The sequence below is a fragment of the Carassius gibelio genome, chromosome A8 (genome assembly GCF_023724105.1).
Source record: "Carassius gibelio isolate Cgi1373 ecotype wild population from Czech Republic chromosome A8, carGib1.2-hapl.c, whole genome shotgun sequence".
NCBI lineage: Eukaryota > Metazoa > Chordata > Actinopteri > Cypriniformes > Cyprinidae > Carassius > Carassius gibelio.
Window position 1 is genome coordinate 7,400,382 of NC_068378.1, and position 21,981 is coordinate 7,422,362.

The 21,981-nt window shown below is 40.3% G+C and overlaps 1 protein-coding gene across 1 annotated transcript in view; it reads left to right on the plus strand.

The window, feature by feature from the left end:
• The window catches only part of LOC128018293 (intermembrane lipid transfer protein VPS13A), a 95,096-nt gene that overhangs the window by 6,740 nt on the left and 66,375 nt on the right, over window positions 1-21,981 (plus strand). Inside the window, exons 2-26 of the mRNA XM_052603727.1 lie at window positions 2,629-2,672; window positions 2,811-2,853; window positions 2,991-3,086; window positions 9,538-9,639; window positions 9,727-9,836; window positions 9,946-10,005; window positions 10,637-10,696; window positions 10,788-10,868; window positions 10,947-11,004; window positions 11,094-11,221; window positions 11,317-11,423; window positions 11,515-11,686; window positions 12,256-12,318; window positions 12,508-12,640; window positions 12,759-12,853; window positions 13,219-13,361; window positions 13,632-13,833; window positions 14,063-14,177; window positions 14,402-14,538; window positions 15,023-15,155; window positions 15,229-15,346; window positions 15,460-15,604; window positions 21,088-21,172; window positions 21,265-21,434; window positions 21,542-21,698. Of these exons, the coding sequence (XP_052459687.1) occupies window positions 2,629-2,672; window positions 2,811-2,853; window positions 2,991-3,086; window positions 9,538-9,639; window positions 9,727-9,836; window positions 9,946-10,005; window positions 10,637-10,696; window positions 10,788-10,868; window positions 10,947-11,004; window positions 11,094-11,221; window positions 11,317-11,423; window positions 11,515-11,686; window positions 12,256-12,318; window positions 12,508-12,640; window positions 12,759-12,853; window positions 13,219-13,361; window positions 13,632-13,833; window positions 14,063-14,177; window positions 14,402-14,538; window positions 15,023-15,155; window positions 15,229-15,346; window positions 15,460-15,604; window positions 21,088-21,172; window positions 21,265-21,434; window positions 21,542-21,698 (2,757 nt within the window). The remainder of the gene's footprint in view (window positions 1-2,628; window positions 2,673-2,810; window positions 2,854-2,990; window positions 3,087-9,537; window positions 9,640-9,726; window positions 9,837-9,945; window positions 10,006-10,636; window positions 10,697-10,787; window positions 10,869-10,946; window positions 11,005-11,093; window positions 11,222-11,316; window positions 11,424-11,514; window positions 11,687-12,255; window positions 12,319-12,507; window positions 12,641-12,758; window positions 12,854-13,218; window positions 13,362-13,631; window positions 13,834-14,062; window positions 14,178-14,401; window positions 14,539-15,022; window positions 15,156-15,228; window positions 15,347-15,459; window positions 15,605-21,087; window positions 21,173-21,264; window positions 21,435-21,541; window positions 21,699-21,981) is intronic.

A 21,981-nucleotide genomic window follows, 5' to 3' on the forward strand; every position in this document is an offset into this window, starting at 1 on the left:
ACATGCAAATATTGTTTTGCACTTATGACAACGAGGGTTGTCAGCATTAACTCTAGTGAAGTATAACCACACTTTGGAACGTTTTGCTCTCTCCGCCATCGTCACTCTTTGTATTAAGCGGGAGTTTTCGTACTGTACCGTGCTCGTTCTTGTTGTGTGTGTGTGTGTGTGTGTGTGTGTGTGACTGACAGAAGGCCTCTGCAGCGCGCATGAGAGTTCACGAAGATCTCACGGACAAACGTCTTAATATGATCACATATTAGAAATGTTTGGCGAGATTAAATATGCACGACAAAATTATTAAGCAAAAATACATAGTACATTTTTTTTTTCTCCCTCCAGTACCGAAAGCAGAACCGATACCGTCAGATCTTACTGATACTACGGTCTTTCATAATTTAGCCCCGGGGCCAGTTCAATACCGGGTTTCGGTACCCATCGCTAGTCAGGGAAGAGAGAAAGCATGACTTCACCTTACTGTCAAAATCAAATGCGAAAAAGTGTCGCAGACAAAAGTGAGGAGTTAACAGCCCTAAAACAAAGCTTGGAAAAGTTGCAAGAGCGTTTGAGCCAACTCAAACTGTAAAATTTTTTTTACAAGGTTACTGTGGAGCTTAATGCAGTAAATATTTTGGACAGACATTAATTTGTTGTTTAGTCTGTTTGGGACAGATGCTTTTTGCAAATTATTTTTTTTATAATGCCTCTTATTTTTTTTGGAGACTGCAGTTGGGGAAAGAGGGAAGGGGAAGCAGTCGTTTAAATGTGTTCATTAAAATAAAGTGTATAGTTTACCTTCAGAAGCTGTGTGTGTGTGTGTGTGTGTGTGTGTGTGTGACCAAATGGTCCCCACAAGGATAGTATAACCTGAGATCATCTACATATAATGTTTTTTTTGAAAATGTAAAAATGTCAAAAGTTTCCTGTGATAGTGTAGGGGGATAGAATATACAGTTTGCACAGTATAAAAACCATTATGTTGAAGGAGATTCTCTAGCAGGATAGTGAACCAGACGTGTGTGTGTGTGTATTTGGTGCATTTCTGATTTTATAGTTGGGTTATAGCCATAAATTGTATGCTTTTTTTAAGAGAGGAGAGAGGAATATATTACTTTAGGCTGTGAAAATGTGATCCTTATATTTTATTCCCGTCATCATGGAATTTGAAATGTCCTGGAAAATGATCTCTGAAAAAAGAGTGGGAACCCTGTGTGTGTGTGTGTGTGTGTGTGTGTGTGTGTGTGTTGCTTACACTGAAAGAGTTCGCTTGACCTTAGGCTGCTGTCAGAGAGTCATGTTTTGACGTAGAGTAACGGTTACAGATTTGAACATGCGTTTACAGTAAACATTAACTAAAAGCCAACTCAAAACTACATGAATAATGTGGTGGTTTAAATAGATTGATATTGAATATAGCACAATGGAATTGGTGAGCTATACTAGTTAGTTGTCTGTTACTCTGAATTAGTTTATTACATTGACTAGAAGAGTTCAATCCCACATGTCATCTGTTCAGTCCCATGTGTAACTTACAGCTGCTTCTTTACTATAATAGTTAACTAAATAAATAATCCAGAAACTACCATAAAAGTACCTGGTGAGACAGTTTTCACTTTCGGGTGAACAGCTTGCTGTGTAAGATTGAAGAGGGCTTCACTTTCACTCTGAGACCCTGAAGACAACTACTGCATTTCACTGCTTCTTGACACGAGACACCAGTCTTTTTAGTTTTTTAAAACAAAAGGATCAATATTTTGACACTGATTAGAGATAAGAGCAACAGTATTTTGTTACGCAATACCATTTCATAAAATTTCTCTTTATTTTAAATCCATTATGAAACATGGATCTTAAATAATATTAACAGGTAATTTTGATTTTAATCATGTATTAGTAAATATTAAAAACTAACATGAACTGAATTGAATACATTATTTATTAAGTATTAGTTGTTGTTACCTGATGTTAAAATATGAAACCTTATTGCAAACTGTTAGCAAACTACTAGCCTATATTCTCCCAAAATGAAGAGGTTAAAATAAAATATTCCTCATTGATGAAGTTGTCACTGCCGCATAACTACTTTTTGTTAATACCATTAGATCTTTATGAAAACTAAGTTACACAATTTGCCAAAATTTCTCTCTTTAAGTAGGTCTGGTTATTAAAAACAGCTCATTTTTAATGATGTAATATGTCAACACTATCGTGAAATGTTCAGACTTTGATAAAAATCAATAAATGGATGTGAAAATCATTTTGAAACCATTCTGTAGTCCAGTGGCTCAGCAAATTTAGGGGGAAATATTATAATATAGTAGTTATATTGACTCTTTAATTTATCTCACTTAAAATGCTTAATCAAGAAGATATTTTTTTCCCCAATCAAGCACTATTTAATTTAGGTCGTTTATTTAACTATTTAAGACACTTGCAGTTTCTGTTAATGCAAAAAAAGTTTAAAAAGAAGTAAGAAAAAAGGCTGATGAGAATTACCGCTGTAGTCTCACTTCATTCATTCATTGTAGTCGATGCTAAATTCATCAACTACACAAGGAAAAAGGAAGATATGAATTATTTTAGACAATATTCAGCGCTATGTAATATGTGTCAACGTTTCTTTTGCAGGTGATGCCATATTAAGAAACCTTGAGATAAAAGAAAATGCCTTGGTATGTTGCTTTACGTTTCATGTTAGACATGTACTGTCTTTTGGTTGATCAGTAAATCGAGTCATGACTACTTTTAATTCTCTGTGAAGTTGTGCTTCCTTGTGTTGTGCTCTAATGTGAGGTTTATTTCTGAAACAGAGTCAACTGGACATCCCTTTCAAAGTCCGAGCGGGACACATAGGTAAGTGTTCAACTGCTCTATCACGGCTGTTGACTTCAGTTTGACTATCTTCGTGGTGCTTTTTAAAACCAGTCTGCACTTTCACGGCATTAATTATAACTTGAGCTCCTTCAGTGAATATGTCTGTCTTTTGTCAGGACGTTTGGAGTTGAAGATCCCTTGGAAGAACCTGTACACTCAGTCTGTGGAGGCCACGCTGGATGAAGTTTTCCTGCTCATCGTGCCCACTGCTAGTAAGAGCTGATGCTTGAAAGACATACGAACAATCCCAGTTTAGCATTTGGAATAATGCTACAGAAATCCAGTGAACAGTAATTTTGTGAAATATTATTACAATAATTTTATACAAAGCTGTATTTTCATTATCATATCTCCAGTCTTCAGTGTCACATGATCCTTCAGAAATCATTCTAATATGCTGATTTTCTACTCAATTATTATTGGTACTCAAATATTTATAATGTTTGTTCTTATTAGGAATAACATTTAAAGATATATAAAAATAAATGATAATATTTCACAATATTACTGTATTTTTGAACAGAGCCTGCATTACATGGTGCCTGAATCACACAGACTTAACCATATTTTATTCTTTCTTGGGTTTAGATTATAAAAATCAATCCTTATTGGATTATAGTTTAGTTGAATTTAGTTAAGTTCATTTTAAGTTAAAATCGTTCCAAAGCAAGAAACATAATGCCTTCCAGACCTCCGGTGAGAGTCAGAGTGGCGAGCACAATCATATATCCTCATGATATGACCAGGGCTTAAAGTATTCCGGCATCGTGCCGGATCTCCGGCGTGTGGCCGTGAGGGGAAAAAAAAATATTTGAGAGCCTGCAGATGCGGTTTAATATTTTAGAGCCAATTTATTTCACCTACCAATCATATGAGAGGAACGCAGTTTTAACTAACGTTACAAGCCTATCAGAAGCAGAGAAGGGCGGGTCCTTGCAACACAGTATGATTGACACCCATACGTCAATGTCACGTTAGCGATGTTGGAGAAAAAAAATGGAGCGCAACTTTATGAAGCCTGGGGATGATGTCCTAGCAATAGATAAAGGACTCAAAAATAAATGGCGCTGGGCGTGGATTGAAGAAAGTAGAGATGGCGAGCCTTTTGACAGTTGGTGCAAGAAACTCAGAGCGCCCAGGGCCTGTTTCTGCACGATTTGTTCTAGGAAGCTACTGTATGCCGGCAGAGATAAGAAAGTGCTTGCTCGTCATGATTTAGACCCCGGTCATAGAGCCGCTGCCCGTGCACTCAAACTTACCACTACGTTGCCGGGAGGAACTGTTACAGCTGACACACCGTTGTCTATGACTGACCATGTCTGCGATTTAAAAATACGTTTGTGCACATTTATAGCGGAACATGATTTGTCATTTATAATTTCCCAGCCACTCGTCACCCCGTGCTAAAAACTGGCAGAAGACAAAAAATCGTTAACTAGTCTGTCGGTTTCAAATCAACATGCGAGTTACATGAACACTCATGGCATTGCACTACAGTTAAAAAAATGTTTGTCTGAAAAGCTAAAAAAATGCATGTTCTCACTCAATGTGGATGAAGCAACAACCTTGAATATGGATAAAATACTCAATGTGCTTGTTCGCTTTTTTGATAATGAAAGCAACAGAGTAATAACACAACATCTGGCAAGCAGAAAAGTCAACATTGCCAATGCCCCAAACCTTATGCTGGAACCTAAAGATGTCATGCAGACTTATGGTCTTGAGTGGAGACAAGTTACCAGCATCCTCCTTGACAACTGTGCAGTCATGAGAGGAAGAAAGTCTGGCTATGAAACTCAAGCAAGGAAAGAGAACCCATACCTCCTTGACGTATCTGGAGACACTGTGCACATGGTTTCCAATGCTGCCAAGGCCCTCATGAGTCCGTTAAGCTCAAAAGTGGAAAATTTCTGCTCCGATGTCTATTATGATATTGAGAAGTCACCAAAACAGAAGGAGATTTTCTCCGAGTTTCAGAGTCCAGAGTTGCTCCATCTTCCTTCCAAGAGCTTGATAAGACCAATTAGCAACAGATTTCTTCAGATGCTGGAGGTGTGCAACAGGCTGAATGAACTCATGGATGTACTGCCGGTGCATTACTACTATGTGCTGGATCCAAATGAGGAACACAAATACAGGTAATGCTAATCATTTTGTAGTATAAATTAAGTATTTTTTTGATGTGCTGCTAACCATTTTTATTGTAATATATTGCATGTAGAGTGATGTGCTAGTTTAGAGTGTGGTTAGGTTTTATGTAGGAATAAGCGATGAAAATAGCCACAGTGGTGTGTGTGTGTGCGTAAGGGTATATATGTGTGTGTGTTTGTGTGATACACAAGGCTTCTTAACGAAGTGCTGACGAGATATGCACTAACAGTTGAGGAAAAGACCAGAGTAGAAATACTTCAACAAGAACAAGCCACAGTTTCCCGAATGGGAACACAAGTCAACCTTAACCGGAAAGCACAAATCTCTGTGCTCTTTACAGAGTTTGACCGATTCAAGGTCATGGTCGACATGTTCAGAGGTATCTTGTAGTAGGCTAACTTGTGTAGGCAAAAAATTTAGGCTAAATGTAATGAAAGTTAATAACAGTTGTTGTTTTTTTTACAAAGGGAACAGCCAGGTCTCTACTACAGCAATCATAACCAGCTTTAGAAGTTATACAAAGTTAAATAGAAGTGTTCAAATAAATAGCAGTTTATTATTAAAAAGAAAGTGAATTAAGTGAAATTATTTTTAATCCGTATGTTATTTCCATGCTTCAAATGTAATGGCAAGATTAGACATTCAATTCCAAGGAAAAATATTTTAAAAATTTAAGTCTGCATTTTTTAGCAGGAAATGAAGAAAAGGAATATTTATCTTAAGAAAAAAATGGCAGTGTTGAGAATGTTCTGTTTTCTCTTCAGCCGCAAACATTGACATACACTTAAAACATTTGAAAGATTTAATTGATGATAACATCTGATTATGATCTGATTAAGATCTGACAAAAACAATGATTATGCACCAAAATATTACTTCAGTAATTTAGTTAAGTTAAATATTGAAAAATGTCAAGAAAAAAAAAATGAAAAAAGTTTGCCAAGTGTTTGAGGTTGAAGAGAAAAATCTTAACACTGCGTATTTATTTATTTATTTATTTATTTATTTATTTATTTTATTTTTTTGGAGCAGATTAATATTCCATTTCCTTTGCTTCCAGTAAAAAAAAAAAATGCACACCTGGTCAAATTCGTTAAAAATTGGATTTGGAGTAATTTTTCCATTAAATTTGATATATGGAAATAAAAGCTGTTAAAAGTAATAATACTTTCTTCACTTTTTTTTTTTAAAACACACTGCTATTTATTTGAACTGTATGTAACTGTTGTCTTTAATTCTGTTTTCTTGTCAGGACAAGTTTTTTTTAAGCATGTGAAAATGTCAAATCGTAAAACTTTGTTTGCAGGTGTACTTTCACCATTTCAGGGATTTTTGAAAAAAATGCAACATGAAAAACCAATGGCGCACTTGCTTCACGTGGAGATGGTGGCCCTAGTTCGAGAGCTCCTCAGCAAATTTATGAACCCGGAAGCCATCCCACTAAGTGCAAAGGATATCATCAAGGTTGATGTCCGGAGTAGAGATTTGCAATTATCAGACAAAGGGTTGTCTGTTGGAAGATACTGCTACCCTGCACTGAACAAGGCCTGTGTGGAGAGGAAGATATGGGTGAAAAACATTTACAACTCTCTCAGAGAAGGATACATGAAGTCATCAGAGTTCCCTTTTTAAAAACCTTCCTCTGGACAACAAGATAATCACCTCACTTTCTGCACTCACTCCCTCTCTGATTCAAGATGACTCCATCTGTGGGGCTTTTATCACATTAGGAGAGGCCTTGCCTAATGTGGTCGCACCAGAGGAGATTGGTCAACTAGAGGAAGAGATAAGGGCATACCAAATAGAGGAGGACCTGGTAACGTGTGCCCAGAACTACATTGAAGAGGAAGGCCGAGTTGATGTAGACTGGTGGAGCAGAGTTTTATCCATGAAAAATCCAGAGAGAGGTGTGTGATTTCCTATTCTTGGTCAGCTGGTCAAAGCACTACTTAGCATTTTCACAGACCCCCTGGTTGAGGGATCATTTAATCTCATGGATGATATTCTTGAAGCAGACAGATGCTCCATGAATGTGGAAACTTATGGGATCCTTGCAATTGTAAAATCTACGATTAAAGCAAGGGAGTGGACCGCATCGACAATGACAATAGACCAACCATTAAGGTGATCTTACCTGTCATCGTATCAAACATATCAAAAACATCTTCAGAAAAAGAAAGAGGCACAACAGGTACAAAAGAAAAGGGTATGTGAGGCAGCAAGGATTCGACCATCAGAGATATCAAACAAACTCATACGGCAGGCCAGGAATATCGCTGGATCAGTCAAAGCTTCCTCTAGACTAGCCAAACACTCATCCTCCGCTAGACCATCCAGACCTTCTTCAACATCCTCTGGACCAGCCAGACCCTCATCCTCCTCCTCTGGACCATCCAGACCCTCTTCAATCTCCTCTGGACCAGCCAGACCCTTAGCTTTCTCTTCTGGACCATCCAGACCCTCTTTAACCTCCTCTGGACCAGCCAGACCCTTAGCTTTCTCTTCTGGACCAGCCAGACCCGTAGCTTCCTCCTCTGGACCAGCAAGACCCGTAGCTTCCTCCTCTGGACCAGCAAGACCCGTAGCTTCCTCCTCTGGACCATCCAGACCCTCTTCAACCTCCTCTGGACCATCCAGACCCTCTTCAACCTCGTCTGGACCATCCAGACCCTCTTTAACCTCCTCTGGACCATCCAGACCCTCTTCAACCTCCTCTGGACCATCCAGACCCTCTTAAACCTCCTCTGGACCATCCAGACCCTCTTCAACCTCCTCTGGACCATCCAGACCCTCTTAAACCTCCTCTGGACCATCCAGACCCTCTTCAACCTCCTCTGGACCATCCAGACCCTCTTTAACCTCCTCTGGACCAGCCAGACCCTTAGCTTCCTCCTCTGGACCAGCCAGACCCTCTTTAACCTCCTCTGGACCAGCCAGACCCTTAGCTTCCTCCTCTGGACCAGCCAGACCCTCAGCCTCCTCCTCTGGATCATTCAGACCCTTTTCAACCTCCTATGGACCAGACAAAACCTCTTCTGGACTAGCCAAACTCTTTCTCCCTCCATCTGGACCAGCCAAAGCTTCATCCTTATCTTCTAGACCAGACAAAACCTCTTCTGGACTGGCCAAACTCTTTCTCCCTCCCTCTGGACCAACCATAGCTTCATCCTTATCTTCTAGACCATACAAAACCTCTTCTGGACTAGCCAAACTCTTTCTCCCTCCCTCTGGACCAGCCAAAGCTTCATCCTTATCTTCTAGACCAGAAAAACCCTCTTCTGGACCAGCCAGACCCTCATCCTGCTCCTCTGGACCATCCAGACCCTCTTTAACCTCCTCTGGACCAGCCAGACCCTCATCCTCCTCCTCTGGACCAGCCAGACCCTTAGCTTCCTCCTCTGGACCAGCCAGACCCTTTTCAACCTCCTCTGGACCAGACAAAACCTCTTCTGGACTGGCCAAACTCTTTCTCCCTCCCTCTGGATCAGCCAAAGCTTCGTCCTTATCTTCTAGACCAGACAAAACCTCTTCTGGACTGGCCAAACTCTTTCTCTCTCCCTCTGGATCAGCCAAAGCTTCATCCTTATCTTCTAGACCAGACAAAACCTCTTCTGGACTGGCCAAACTCTTTCTCTCTCCCTCTGGATCAGCCAAAGCTTCATCCTTATCTTCTAGACCAGACAAAACCTCTTCTGGACTAGCCAAACTCTCTCTCCCTCCCACTGGACCAGCCAAAGCTTCATCCTTATCTTCTAGACCAGACAAAACCTCTTCTGGACTGGCCAAACTCTTTCTCCCTCCCTCTGGATCAGCCAAAGCTTCGTCCTTATCTTCTAGACCAGACAAAACCTCTTCTGGACTGGCCAAACTCTTTCTCCCTCCCTCTGGATCAGCCAAAGCTTCATCCTTATCTTCTAGACCAGACAAAACCTCTTCTGGACTAGCCAAACTCTCTCTCCCTCCCACTGGACCAGCCAAAGCTTCATCCTTATCTTCTAGACCAGACAAAACCTCTTCTGGACTAGCCGTACTTTGCTTACAACCCAGAAAAAAAGAAAAAAAAAAGTGATAATGGCCTTGATTTCAATTCTAATCTTTAGTTAAGCAGTTCAGCTTTTTAGCTCGTTGAGCATTTGTTATTTAAGCACTTTAAACACTTGTTATTGTTTAGAAGAAAACACTTGACAGTACTATTAAATGGTGCAAAGCATAATCATTGAAGAGAGTCATGTCTATCTCAGTCTCAGTTTACTAGTTTTTTTAAGCACCATAAGCTCGCTACTGTATTTTTGTTATTATCGTCAATATTTGAAGTAAGTCAAAAAAAAAAAAAGTTCAGGCTCAGGATTTTTTTCACTTTAACCCCTGTATGACGTATTATTAGCATTTGTATTGTATCATCAGTATCAGGTATAGTGAGTATTGCATGAAGTGTGACGCACATGTTAATGCAACATTACAGCATGCATTTGGTTCTGCCAGATTTGACTCCTTGCGTCTCTGTTAACGCAGGTATAAAGTATTACGCAGAGAAGGAGGAGAGACAGCTGCAGGAAGCTCAGCAGAAGGAGCTACAGCGGATCGAGGAGACCAAGCAGAAAGCAGCAGAAAAAGGTGCAGTAAATCATTTGAGCTCACTTTGGTTTTATATAGAGAAAGGTAACATAGTTTGTGAATTTGCATTCATGTTCTTGTATTCAGAAAATCCAAAGGCAGAGAAGCAGGACACATTTGTGGAGAAACTGGTTACACAGGTGATCAAAAACCTGCAGGTGAAGATCTCCAACATACACATCCGCTATGAGGATGATGTGAGTACTTTGCGCATTGATGTTCTTGAGCTTACAGCTTTTATGTACTGAAACCTGCTATAGATGTTAATTTTCTTCCATGTTAACCATGAATATTACACACATTCAGGTCACCAATCCCGATGCTCCACTCTCCTTCGGAGTGTCCCTGCAGAACCTCAGCCTCCAGGTGTGCCAGTAATATCATGCAAACCTTTGTTAGTTGAATCTCATGAGAACATCTTAGGCATTTATCACACTAAAATCAAGTCAAAAATTATATTTTGCATTAAAAAAAATCATCTTTTTAAAATATAATTTATTATAAACAATATTAATATAAATGTAATATATTTAATAATATAAAACTTATAATAAACAATAAAAAAAGTGTCGAAAATATATGTGTATATAATATTAATTTAAAATGTGTTGTAAATTAACAATTCTCTAAGTGTATTTTTCTTGATTGTTTTACATGTAAACTTATGATTTAAAAAAAAATATATAATCATAAAATGTATTTACATTTAATATGTTATTCTATGAAAACAAAATATTGTTTTTTTTTTGGGGTGAAGTATGACCTAGCTGTGTTTTTGTGTGATTCGCCCTGATAGAAATGAAATCTCTGTACAGATTCTCAAGGCTTATTGTTAATTATATATATATATATATATATATATATATATATATATATATATATATATATGCCATGAAAATCTGTACAGTGATTTCATTATAGTGATTTGAGCACAGTAAAATGTTGCTGATACGAAGAGTGGCTTAGCAATGCAACCTTTTTTATTTCAATTTTCTAGACAGCTGATGAGAATTGGAAGCCATGTCTTCTGGATGAGAAAGCCAAGCTGTTTTTCAAGGTCTAAACAAGTCTTTTTCACTTTCATCATTATGAGTAGCCAAATGAACCGCTGTTATTCACTAGTTAATTCTGCTTGTTGCGTCATTTAGCTTGTACGTCTGGACAATCTGTTTGCGTACTGGAATGTGAATTCAGAGCTCTACTCCTACCACAACCCCGAGGAGGCTCTGGTAGGGTCTTCAGCTTTTATTAAACTTTTAGTCTAAGGAAAAGAAATTGCACATTTTCATTGTGTTTCTTTTTTATAGCGATACTTGAAGCACAGTGTAGCCATCCAGAGCGCTATCCCTCAAGATTATCATTTCAGTGAGTTCCAGCTTTAATTCATTCACAAACTTCATGTGTTTTCTCTATGAAACGCAAACCAACTTGGTTTTTGTGTGTTTTCTATTTAGTCTTTCGTCCAATATCTGCAAACGCCAAGCTGCGCATGAATCCTCGCTCCGATGTGGACTTCTCCTCACCAAAAGTGGATCTAGTGGTCAACCTCCCGGAGGTGGCTGTTGAACTCAGCCATCCACAGGTGAGGAAGACATCCATTGAGTTTTGTGCAGTTCATTGACGCATTTTAAATGTAGTAATTGCTTGAATTTGAGTTGACTTTTTGTTGTTTTCTAGTACATCAGCATCCTGGAGCTGTTGGGGTCGGTGGATATGATGACCCGTAACCTCCCATACAGGAAATATCGTCCAGATGTGGCAGTTCACACTAATGCACGTCAGTGGTAAGTGCATTTCCAGATTGAGGTCTTGACTGATTCCCTTTGTTGTTTATTTTCACGAGGCTCTGTTCTTACTTTTTTGTGGTTGTCATAGGTGGCGATATGTGATCACGGGCGTTTTGGAGGTCAGTGTAAAGCCCCGCCTTCACATGTGGTCATGGCAACGCATCCGTCACCATCGGCAACATGTGAAAAAGTACAGAGAGCTCTATAAGAACAAAATCACAAGTAAGAAGCCTGCAGAGAGTCTGCTGAAGGAGCTTGAGGTGAGCACTGAGCATGCTCAGTAAAGGCACCGTTCACACAATCAGGTTGTGATTTACTCACTCTCATGTCGATCCAAACCTATATGTTGTGTTTTTTTGGAGTTTTACAGCCGGGGTCACTATGAACTCTGTGAACTGGCAAAGATGACTTTTATTTTGGATTTTTTTTTATTATTTTTTTGGTTTGTTCGTTTGTTTGTTTGTTATTTGGTTGGTTTTGGAGTTTGAGTCTTTGTGAACCGGCACATGTGGCTTTTTTTCTTATTTTTTGGTTTGTTTTGGAGTTTGAGTCTTGTGAACCAGCAAACGGCTGTTTTTGTTTTGTTTATCTGTTGTTTTGGAGTTTGTCAGCTGTGGTCACTGTGAACCATGTCTTTTTGAAATGGCAAGAGTTGCATAAAGACTTTACAAATAATTTTCCTTTGGTATTGAAGAAATAACAGCATGTGGGTTTGGGATGACATGAGTGTGCTATACATTAAACAAAACCCCTTCAAGATGAACATAACACTGCTGTTCTGAAAAAAGACTGAGCCTCTACTGAATGATGTATTTTCTTCACTCTTTAGGAGACTGAAAGAACCCTGGATATATTCAACATCACAATGGCGAGACAGCAGGCTGAGATGGAGGTGATGTACTCTCTCTCACAGTCACATTTGGCTTGTACAACATTTTATAGGTCATTTGAACCCTCAATACAATGTGGCCTATGGCTCATATCACAAGAAATGTGTTCCTGTAGCTCAGCTGGTGGAGTATGAAGCTAGCAACATTAAGGTGTTGGTTTTGACTTGTGTATTCTGTCGCTGGTGTTGTAGGCCTCAAAGGCGGGGTTCAGGATATACCGTCCTGGGGTGAAGGTGGAGGAGGAACAGTCACAGGGCTGGTTCGGCTGGATGTGGGGCTGGTCTGGAGAAATTGACACCCCAACCAAAGATGTCAAAACGGGAGGTTTGTCTGCGCTCTGGATCTGTTTATTCCTACAGAGAATCTGAGCTCTAGAATTCTGCGGAAAGATCTTTCAGCTCATTGTAATATTTAAATATTCCACTTCATCTGTTTCTCTCAGGTTTTGATGAGCTAATGACTCCAGCGGAGAAAGCCAAACTATACGCTGCCATTGGATACAGCGAGACAGGCGTCAATCCTAACCTGCCAAAAAATGTTAGTGACAAACAATCATCACATATAGAAATCCAGTTTTTAGACGTTTATAGTTTCTTTCATAGATTTTTCATAAGCGTTTATGCAAGATATATTCCCCAACTTGACTTGCATCAAAATTCTTGGATTCTTGATGAATAGAAAGTTAAGAACAGCAGCATTTATTTCAAATAAAAATCATCTGTGGCATCATAAATGTTGTTACTTTCACTAATAATCAATTATTGATCCCCTTACTGATCCCAAATTTATGAACAGTATAACTAATTTTATCTTTCTTGTACAAGCAGGAGGTTCCAGTCCACTGAAACACATCTTAAGCTCATGTAAAGCATCACGCCCCTGACTAATATTTTTGTTTGCAGTTTGAAAATATGAAGATACACTTCCAGCTTAATCGCCTTTGTCTGTCAATCAAAGAGAGCCGAGAGAAGCCGGAGATCATCAAACTGTCCGTCATTGATCTGAAAGCCATGCTGACTCAGAGACCTGCGGCCCAAGCTATAAAGTACTGCGTTCTCTTCTCAAGTCCACTAATTTGAAGGGATTTTCTGTGTTCGATACATCAGTGTCACACTAGCTGTTGATAAATACTTTTAACTTGTTCCTCAATTGTGGAACAAGCAGAAAACACATTTGCACCTTTGGCTTTTTAACCCACCAGAATGTATTGCCACATTGACCTCCTCTGTAAGGACATTAATGTAATGATCATTTGTGTTCGGCAGAACTGTAAGCCAGAGCATGCTGTTGTGTGACATAATGTTTTACTCGTCAGGATCTCTGCTCAGCTGTCATCGTTTGAAGTGTCGGGTCTCCCACGAGGCAAGTCGACCCCCATCCTGCTGTCTCCACGTCACGTGGTCGGGATGAAAGATTTGGCTTTACTGGACCTCATGTTTGAGACGAACCCACTGGATGCGAAAGCAGACCAGAGACTCCGCATCGAGTCCCAGGCGCTGGAGATCATCTATGACGCTGTGAGTGCGAGGGAGCATCTCTCTGACAGGGAAAAAACAAACAAAATTTTTTGTATAATATATTAATATTTCAATAATTTAACAATACATTTGCATGTGATGCAATCTGGTGTTGGTTAATGAGGACATAACATGCATGTAAAATATATTTAAAAAAGTATTTTTTTTAAAAATGTGTATATATATATAATGTATTCAGTATGTTAAGTGTGGTTTGTTCTTTTTGTAGATGACCGTGAACAGTATGTCAGCTTTCTTCATGCCTCCAAAGGACCTGCAGCTGGATGAACTGACCAACGCCACCCTCATGAAGCTGGAGCAGTTCAGAGACAAGACCTCCACAGGTTTGTGAGGATTCACAAGACTTGTATTTGTTTGATAGATGCTTTCCTTTCCAAAGTTGGCGGCGCAACGTGAATCAGACTTGAAAAAAAAAAGTATAATGTATAACTGCAGATTTCCTACACCTTTTATAATAAAATAATGTAATTTTAAAATATTTTGTATGGGAATTGTGTGGTTCTAGAATGGTAGCTTGTACCAAAACAGTATTATTCATTATCCACAGGACTTATGTATGTCATTGAGACTCAGAAGGTTCTGGATCTGAAGATAAACCTCATGGCTTCATATGTCATTGTACCAGAAAACGGCTTTTATGACCCCAAACACAACCTTGCCATTCTGGATTTGGGTCATTTCCAGGTAAAAACATCTCACTGTCAGTGCACATGCTGCTTTATATATATATATATATATTTTTTAGATCATAATCATAATTTTTGACATGGAAGTTTTAGTAAGGCAGGTTTCTGTGAAGTACTTCATATAATTTATATCAGGCAAAACAACAAACAGAGTGATCGAAAGAAATGTGAATTCCTTGTTCCTTGGGAATTTACTCCCTCATGAGTCATATTTATTTTTAAACCATTTAAGAAAAAAAAAAAATCCTGCAAACTACCAAAGCGTGGTGTTCAAAGTTGGCAAAAAAGGCTTTTAAAAATACAAAAATAGCATATCTACATATAGTTTATTTTTTACATTATTTCATTTATAGTATCACGTTAAATACATATTTATTGCAGCCTATAAATGTTTTATATATGAAAATATATGGCTGTCTTTATATTCTAATGAGGGGATGATAATACTTAACTGACTAAAAGTGTGTGTTTGTTGTGTGTAGATGTCCAGTCAGAGCAGAGCTGACCTGCCTCAGCTGTCCGCGGGCAGCAGCACTATAGAGGACATCATGTCTCGAGCTTACGACAGCTTCGATGTCCAGCTCAGCAGTTTACAGTTCCTCTACACCAAAGCAGGTGCGCAGCCTTGCACAGTGATTGACACGATGCAGAGTTTACAGGCCTTTACACATGCTGCGTCTGTTATCAGGTGGTGACTGGAAGCAGGCTCGTCTGCTCAGACAGTCTACGTTTCACATCCTGGAGCCTGTGGACCTGAAGGTGGTCTTCAGCAGAGCCATGGTGGTGACAGACTCACGGATGCCCAAGTAAGCAGGAATATCCCTGTCTGGTGTGCACGTTATTGAACAGTTATGTGCATCACACATTATGCATGCACTGACATATTTGTACCTAATGTTTTTGTATTTTTTCCATTCAGGTTTAAGATTTACGGTGAGCTCCCTCTTCTGTCTCTGCGTATCTCTGATGATAAAGTGCGTGGCATCCTGGCGTTGCTCAGCAGCATTCCCCTTCCTGAGTGTCGCCCGGTGCCCCAGACTAGAGCGCCACAAGTCACACCCAAGGTAATTAAATTAAGGCTTACGAGTGTGTCTTCCCAGACAAATATAGTTAACACTTTAGAATAAGGTTCCATTGGTTACTAATGTTAGTTTATTTATTTATTTATTTGTTTATTTGTTTATTTATTTGTTTATTTGTTCGGGACAATGCACATTAATGAACAATCTAACATTTCTGTACAGACTGTAAATGAGCCAGGTTATGGCATAAATGCTAATTTTCACCTGTAGTCCCGAGGCAGGAAAACAACAACATACAAATAATACAACATAAAAGAACAGACAATATACAGTGTCAAGCAAGAAACACATTAGCACACATTCAGGCAGATTGCATCAATTGAATTAGTCAAAATGAGGACATATCTGGGACCTTTTAAGTAACTGTTTAAGGTGCATTTTAAATGTGCTGTAAGTAGGACAGTAAGTAATGGATTAATTGACATGAACAAACAATGAACAATAGATTTATTTCAGTATTTATTAATCTTTGTTAATGGTAGTTAATAAAAATACAGTTATTCAGGTAATTCACAGTGCATTAACTAACGTTAACAAGCACAGCTTTTGATTTGAATGATACATTAGTAAATGTTGAAATTAACATTAACTAAGATTAATAAATGCTGTAGAAGGATTGTTCATGCTTAGTTCATGTTAACTATTTAACCGCTAGTTGCGCATGTAACTGTGGTTCTGTGAATTCTGGATGACCGCCAGAGGCAGTGTAAACACTGGATTATCGCAGCGCCAGCTAGATAGGTCGAGAGAATATACCAACAAAGTCACGTGGCGTGACGTATGTTGAGCCCTGGGGGTTATAGGCTACAGTAGCTCAGCAATCTTCCTTGGTACGCCTTTCTCGCACATTCCGAGTGACTGAGAACTCTGGCGGTCATCCAGAATTCACAGAACCACAGTTACATGCGTAACTAGCGTTCGGTTTCATTTTTACTGACCGCCAGAGGCAGTGTAGACACTATGGATGACACATACCAACATAGTCATGAGGAATGCCACCCACCTGAAAAAATTAAGGCCGCTCCAGAAGAACCGCAGAACTAACGGCGTGATGAGCAGAAACGTTGACCTTATAAAACCCGTGCAAACGTGCATGGAGAAGCCCAGGTAGCAGCCGTGCAGATATCCACCAGGGAAACTCCTCTAAAAACAGCCCATGAAGATGAGATGGCCCTAGTGGAATGACAAGTAACCCCCCAGGGCAATGGTCTCCCTGCTGCCTTGTAAGCCAGCATAATGGTCTCTACTAACCAGTTCGACAACCTCTGCTTCGATATTGGAGTTCCTTTCTTCACACCACCATAGCAGACAAATAACTGGTCTGACTGTTTAAACTGAACAGTAGATTTCACATAACACCTCGGCACGAATAGGACACAAAAGTTGGGCACTTGAGTCAGACTCTGAAGAAGTCTGAAAAGAGGCCAGTTCAGTGTGCTGATTTATGAACTGAGGAAGAAGGACCTTCGGAAGAAAAGAAGGATTGGGTCGTAGAACCACCCCAGAGTCATCTGGTAACCAGCGCAAGCAACGTTCGCTAACAGACAGCACATGCAACTCACTGACTCGTTTCGCAGTAACAATAGCTAACAAAAAAAGTCTTCAAGGACACCCATTTAATGTCAATGCTTTGCAATGGCTCAAATTGGGGTGAGCAGAGGAATGCAAGCACGAGTGACAAATCCCACACAGGGAAATGAGGATTCCAAGCAGGGTTCAGATGGTGCGCTCCCTTCAGAGAACTGCAGACAAGACTGTGAGAGCCAAGGGAAGAGCAACCAACTGGAACATGATATGCAGAAATCGCAGCAACGTACACTTTCAACGTGAAAGCTGCTTTTCCTTCCTCCAGTAAACGTTGAAGAAAGCTTAAGACACTCGGAACATCACATGTTGCAGGATCAAACCCCTGATCTTCACACTATGCAGAAAAAAGCTTCCAACGGGAGGCATAAATCTGTCGTGTGGAAGAAGCCCTAGCATTAGAGATGGTGTGCATAACAGCCGGATCACAATGCTCCAGGGAAGGATTTAGCCCAATGGCCAGACCCAAAGCTGCAGATGAGCTGGGTCCGGGTGCCAAACACTGCCCTGCAGCTGGGAGAGGAGGTCCTTCCTGGGAGGAAGCTTCCATGGATTTCCTGTCAGAAGTCTCAGCAACAAAGGAGACCATGGCCTGGCTGGCCACCGTGGTGCCACAAGTAACACACTGTGCTTGCACAGGGAGATCCTGTGCAACGTCTCCCATAACAGAGGGATAGGTGGAAACGCATATAGCAGGCAGTCCGGCCATTCGTGAGACAGCGCATCCTGGCCCAGTGGACTGGACACCTCTGTCCTTGTGAACCATAATCGGCAGTGGGTGGTCCTCTCTGAAGCGAAAAGATCCACCTCTGCTCTCCCAAATCGTAGCCAGATCTCCTGCACTACAACTGGATGAAGCCTCCATTCTCCTGGATGTACTTGATCCCGGGAAAGAGCATCCGCTGTCTGGTTGCACACTCCTGGTATATGAGCTGCCCTCAGTGAAGCAAGTCGTGGCTGACACCATGTCAGGATCTCGTGAGTCGGAAACGTAGCTCTGGTGTGGCATAGTGATGTTGGATCTGAACCGCTGGCTTCCTAAAAGCAGGATTGCGCTGCCCCTGTGTCAGTTGACGAGTGGCTTCAGACAGCTTTACCCTCTTTTCCAACAGTTCCGGGACATTTGGACCAAAAAGATGCCCGGGAACAAATGGAAGATCTCTCAAGGTCTTCTTACAGTCCTCCGGGAGTCGTGCTTGGGCAAGCCACACTTGACGTCGGGCTGCCAGAAGTGTGGCTGTAAGACTACCCAGCTCGCGGGTCACAAGGCCTGTTGTCAGCAAAGCAGTTTGCAGAAATTGTGAAACAGAGGGATCCGCATTTGCAGGTTCCAGCAAACTGGTGGCCGGCAGAAGTAACTGGCAGATTGTGTTTTCTGCTCGAGTAATGTAGGCAACAGACTCATATGCGTTTTTTAGCAAGGAATCCGTACGACCGCATTGCGCACTGGGACATCGCACATTTCCTCGTAGGGCCTCATCAAGGGACACCACCAAAGCTGCCACGGGCTGCTCTATTTCCGGCGCACGACCCACCCCGATATCATCTGCTTTAGCCATAGATGCTAGCGTTCAAGCAATCTTTGAGCGCTGCTTAGGCAGACCAGAACCAGTGAGAGCATTAGAGAATTCAGTCACAAAATCCTTACATGGTGGCATGGCAAAAGAAGTTGCAGCTGTGGCCCGTCTGAAAAACACATTAGTTTGGGCAGATTGTACGGGTGACTCATCAAGTCCTAGGCGAGCAAACGCCATTCGAAGCACAGCCAAAGTATCATCGGAGGAGGTGATGGTTGTGCAGAAACATCCATAGTATCCACATGATTGTGAAAACAGGAATCTGAAGCACTTGTAGAAAGCACATCAAACTCTGAATGATGAGAAAAATAAGGGGAATCAAAAGTCTGTTCCCTGGCTCCTTGATTCTGAACATTCTCATCCTTCTGCGTCATATTAACAGGTGTAGCAGATGTGTCAGGCTGAAGCGAGTGAAGCAGGCGTTTCAGTTCTGCCATCTCTGAAGAAAGCGACGATACCATCATAGACAGCGAACCTTCCTCAACAGGTGACTGTACATCACCTCGCGGTTTGGCCTTCTTAGACGGGGGTGGAGCACCAGCTGCCGCCGACGTCCTGTGTTTCCGAGTGCGTGAAGCGGCTACATCTAACTGCCCCAGTTTCACCGTTGAATTAGTGTCTAACTCGGCAAGATGGAGCTGCGGTTCCGACATAGGCAAAAGGCTGCAGTGCATGCACGGGTCCATGAGAGCCTCTCGCAGATGTTGAATACCCAAACACGACGGGCAAATGTCATGACCGTCGTCAGGGAGAAGATGATTAGGGCAAAGCTTGCAAGCCAGTGGGAAACCAGTGGCGTTCGAGCTGTGAGCCTTAATTACTCTCTAATAACACCCTTGGATAGCACCGTAAGGTTAAGTTTAGCGGGAAGAAAAAAATATAAAAATAAACAATTACCTCAGATGAACCGACAGGTAATACCACAAATATCTCACGAAAACAGGTAAAAAAGTGTCTAAAATGTCCGGCGGATTGAACAGAGAAACATTCGAGGAAATAAAAAAACACTCCAAATAGATCAACTGAGACCGTTAACTAACGTTAGGTGCGCGAAAAAACCCCTAGCCACCGGATTGCACCGAGAGGCACAAGTATTATCGACGAAGTAATAACTCACCAAGCGCTGTAACTAAATCCAAATCCTTGTAATGTCGTAGACGCGCGCTGTCACAGCTTGTGAGGACGAGTCTCGCTGCTTAGTAAGCTGCACTTTACAGCGCAAATAATCAACCTATCTCAAACAGGCGAGAAAGAGAAAGAGGAAGATTGCTGAGCTACTGTAGCCTATAACCTCCAGGGCTCAGCATACGTCACGCCACGTGACTTTGGTATATTCTCTCGACCTATCTAGCTGGCGCTGCAATAATCCATAGTGTTTACACTGCCTCTGCCGGTCAGTAAGAATGAAACAGAACTTATTGTAAAGTGTTACCCAAATATAGATATAATTGTTGTTGTGGTTCTTAATTGTTTATCTGTAAATAATGCAATTTAATGCAGCAAATGATGGGTACCGATAATAAATATAATTATATTGCGGAAATAAACCGCAAGAAGACAAGAAGACTTTGAAAATGTTGCTATTTGTAAGTAAAACTTAATTTGCTCTCATTGTTCATTTAGTATTATTAATGTAATAATATACTATTTATTAATGTTTTGAGTTGGCTTTTTATTTATATTTCCTGGTTTAGTAGTTTCATTATGTTTTTATTTATTTTATATTTCTGTTTAGCTGTAAATTTGTTTCAATTGTAATTTTATTCTCTTCAGTTCATTAGATTTTTTTTATCTTATATTTGTACTTATTTTTATTTCAATTATGGGAATTATGTTTAATAGTTTATTAACAATAACTATCCTGTCTGACATAGGGTTGCAGTTATAATCCGATGCCTATAATCTCAAATAATAAAGCTAATATAAAAATGTATCGCAGGTCTTCATTTGAAAAATTACAATATTCTTTCAATTCTTAAAATCCCAGAGCCAATTTAGTTTCCAGTCTTTCTTTTAGTGATTTTTTTTTTTTAAAGACACAAAAACTATGGATAAATAGAAGTGAATGGTTTGGCTCATGTTGTTGTTGGTTGTTTTATTAATATAAAGATAAAGCAGATATTTGCATCATTTGATAGAGTATCAAGACAGATTTCCCAAATAAATTCACAAGCTTTTGATTCAAATCAGTTTAGACCTGATATGTTTGGACATATTTCCATTTTGCTTGCATTTATCTATGAATGATGTTGAGAGTTGTTTTTCTCTTGCATCTGTGTGAATTATTATAATTTTTTTTATTAGACCTCCAAAAGTTGGAACACACCTCAGCTCATCCCTCGAAGACCAGCCGTAGACGACCTGCGTGCATCCATCATATACGGCCCAGGTCCGACACACACACTTCCACACGAACAGATTCACAGAGAGAGCTCTACTCTATTGCCTAATATCAGAAAACGCTGTCTTTGTCTTTTCCAGACGAGGAGCTGTTCTTTGATGCCCCTAGTTCACCGATCGAGGATCTGCCGTTCTTTGAGGCTTCCACTGACTCTCTGCAGGGTTCAGCCTCTGATAAACGTCTGTCCATGGTGCTCAGAGACCCCAAGAAGAACATGACCGAGCTCCTCTTGAGATTTGAGATCAACAAGGTCTGATAATAGACGTTCCTTATAGAGATTATATCAGATTTTATTTTCCAGGCTCCTCCAGTCATCTTTTCACCCAGTGACACTTTCCCTCTTTTGTTCCCCTCTAGCTTTCTATTCAGCTGTGCCGCTTGTCAGACAGCGAGGAGGTGAGCGTTCTGCATCTGTTCATTAATGGATTAGGGACAGAACTCAAACTTCGCACCTTTGACATGTCTTCGTACACCTTCCTGCGTGAGATCTGCCTCGAGTGTTCAGAGTACTTGGGTAAGTGCATTCAACTCTGGCTTTTAAGCCTAGTGATCTGCCTTGATGTCTGCTGTTTACACTACGTTTTGACAGAAATGGATACTAGGATGCATTAAGTGCAAAAGTGACAGTAAAGACATTTATAATGTTACAAAAGATTTCTATTTAAAAAAAAAATGGTTTGAGGAATCTAAAATATGGTCATACAGAATAAGGCATTCATATGAGCAACTAGTTAATAAGTGAGAATTGGACCTTTAAAATGAAGTGTAACTTGATTCCTTAATCCTACCCCAGATAA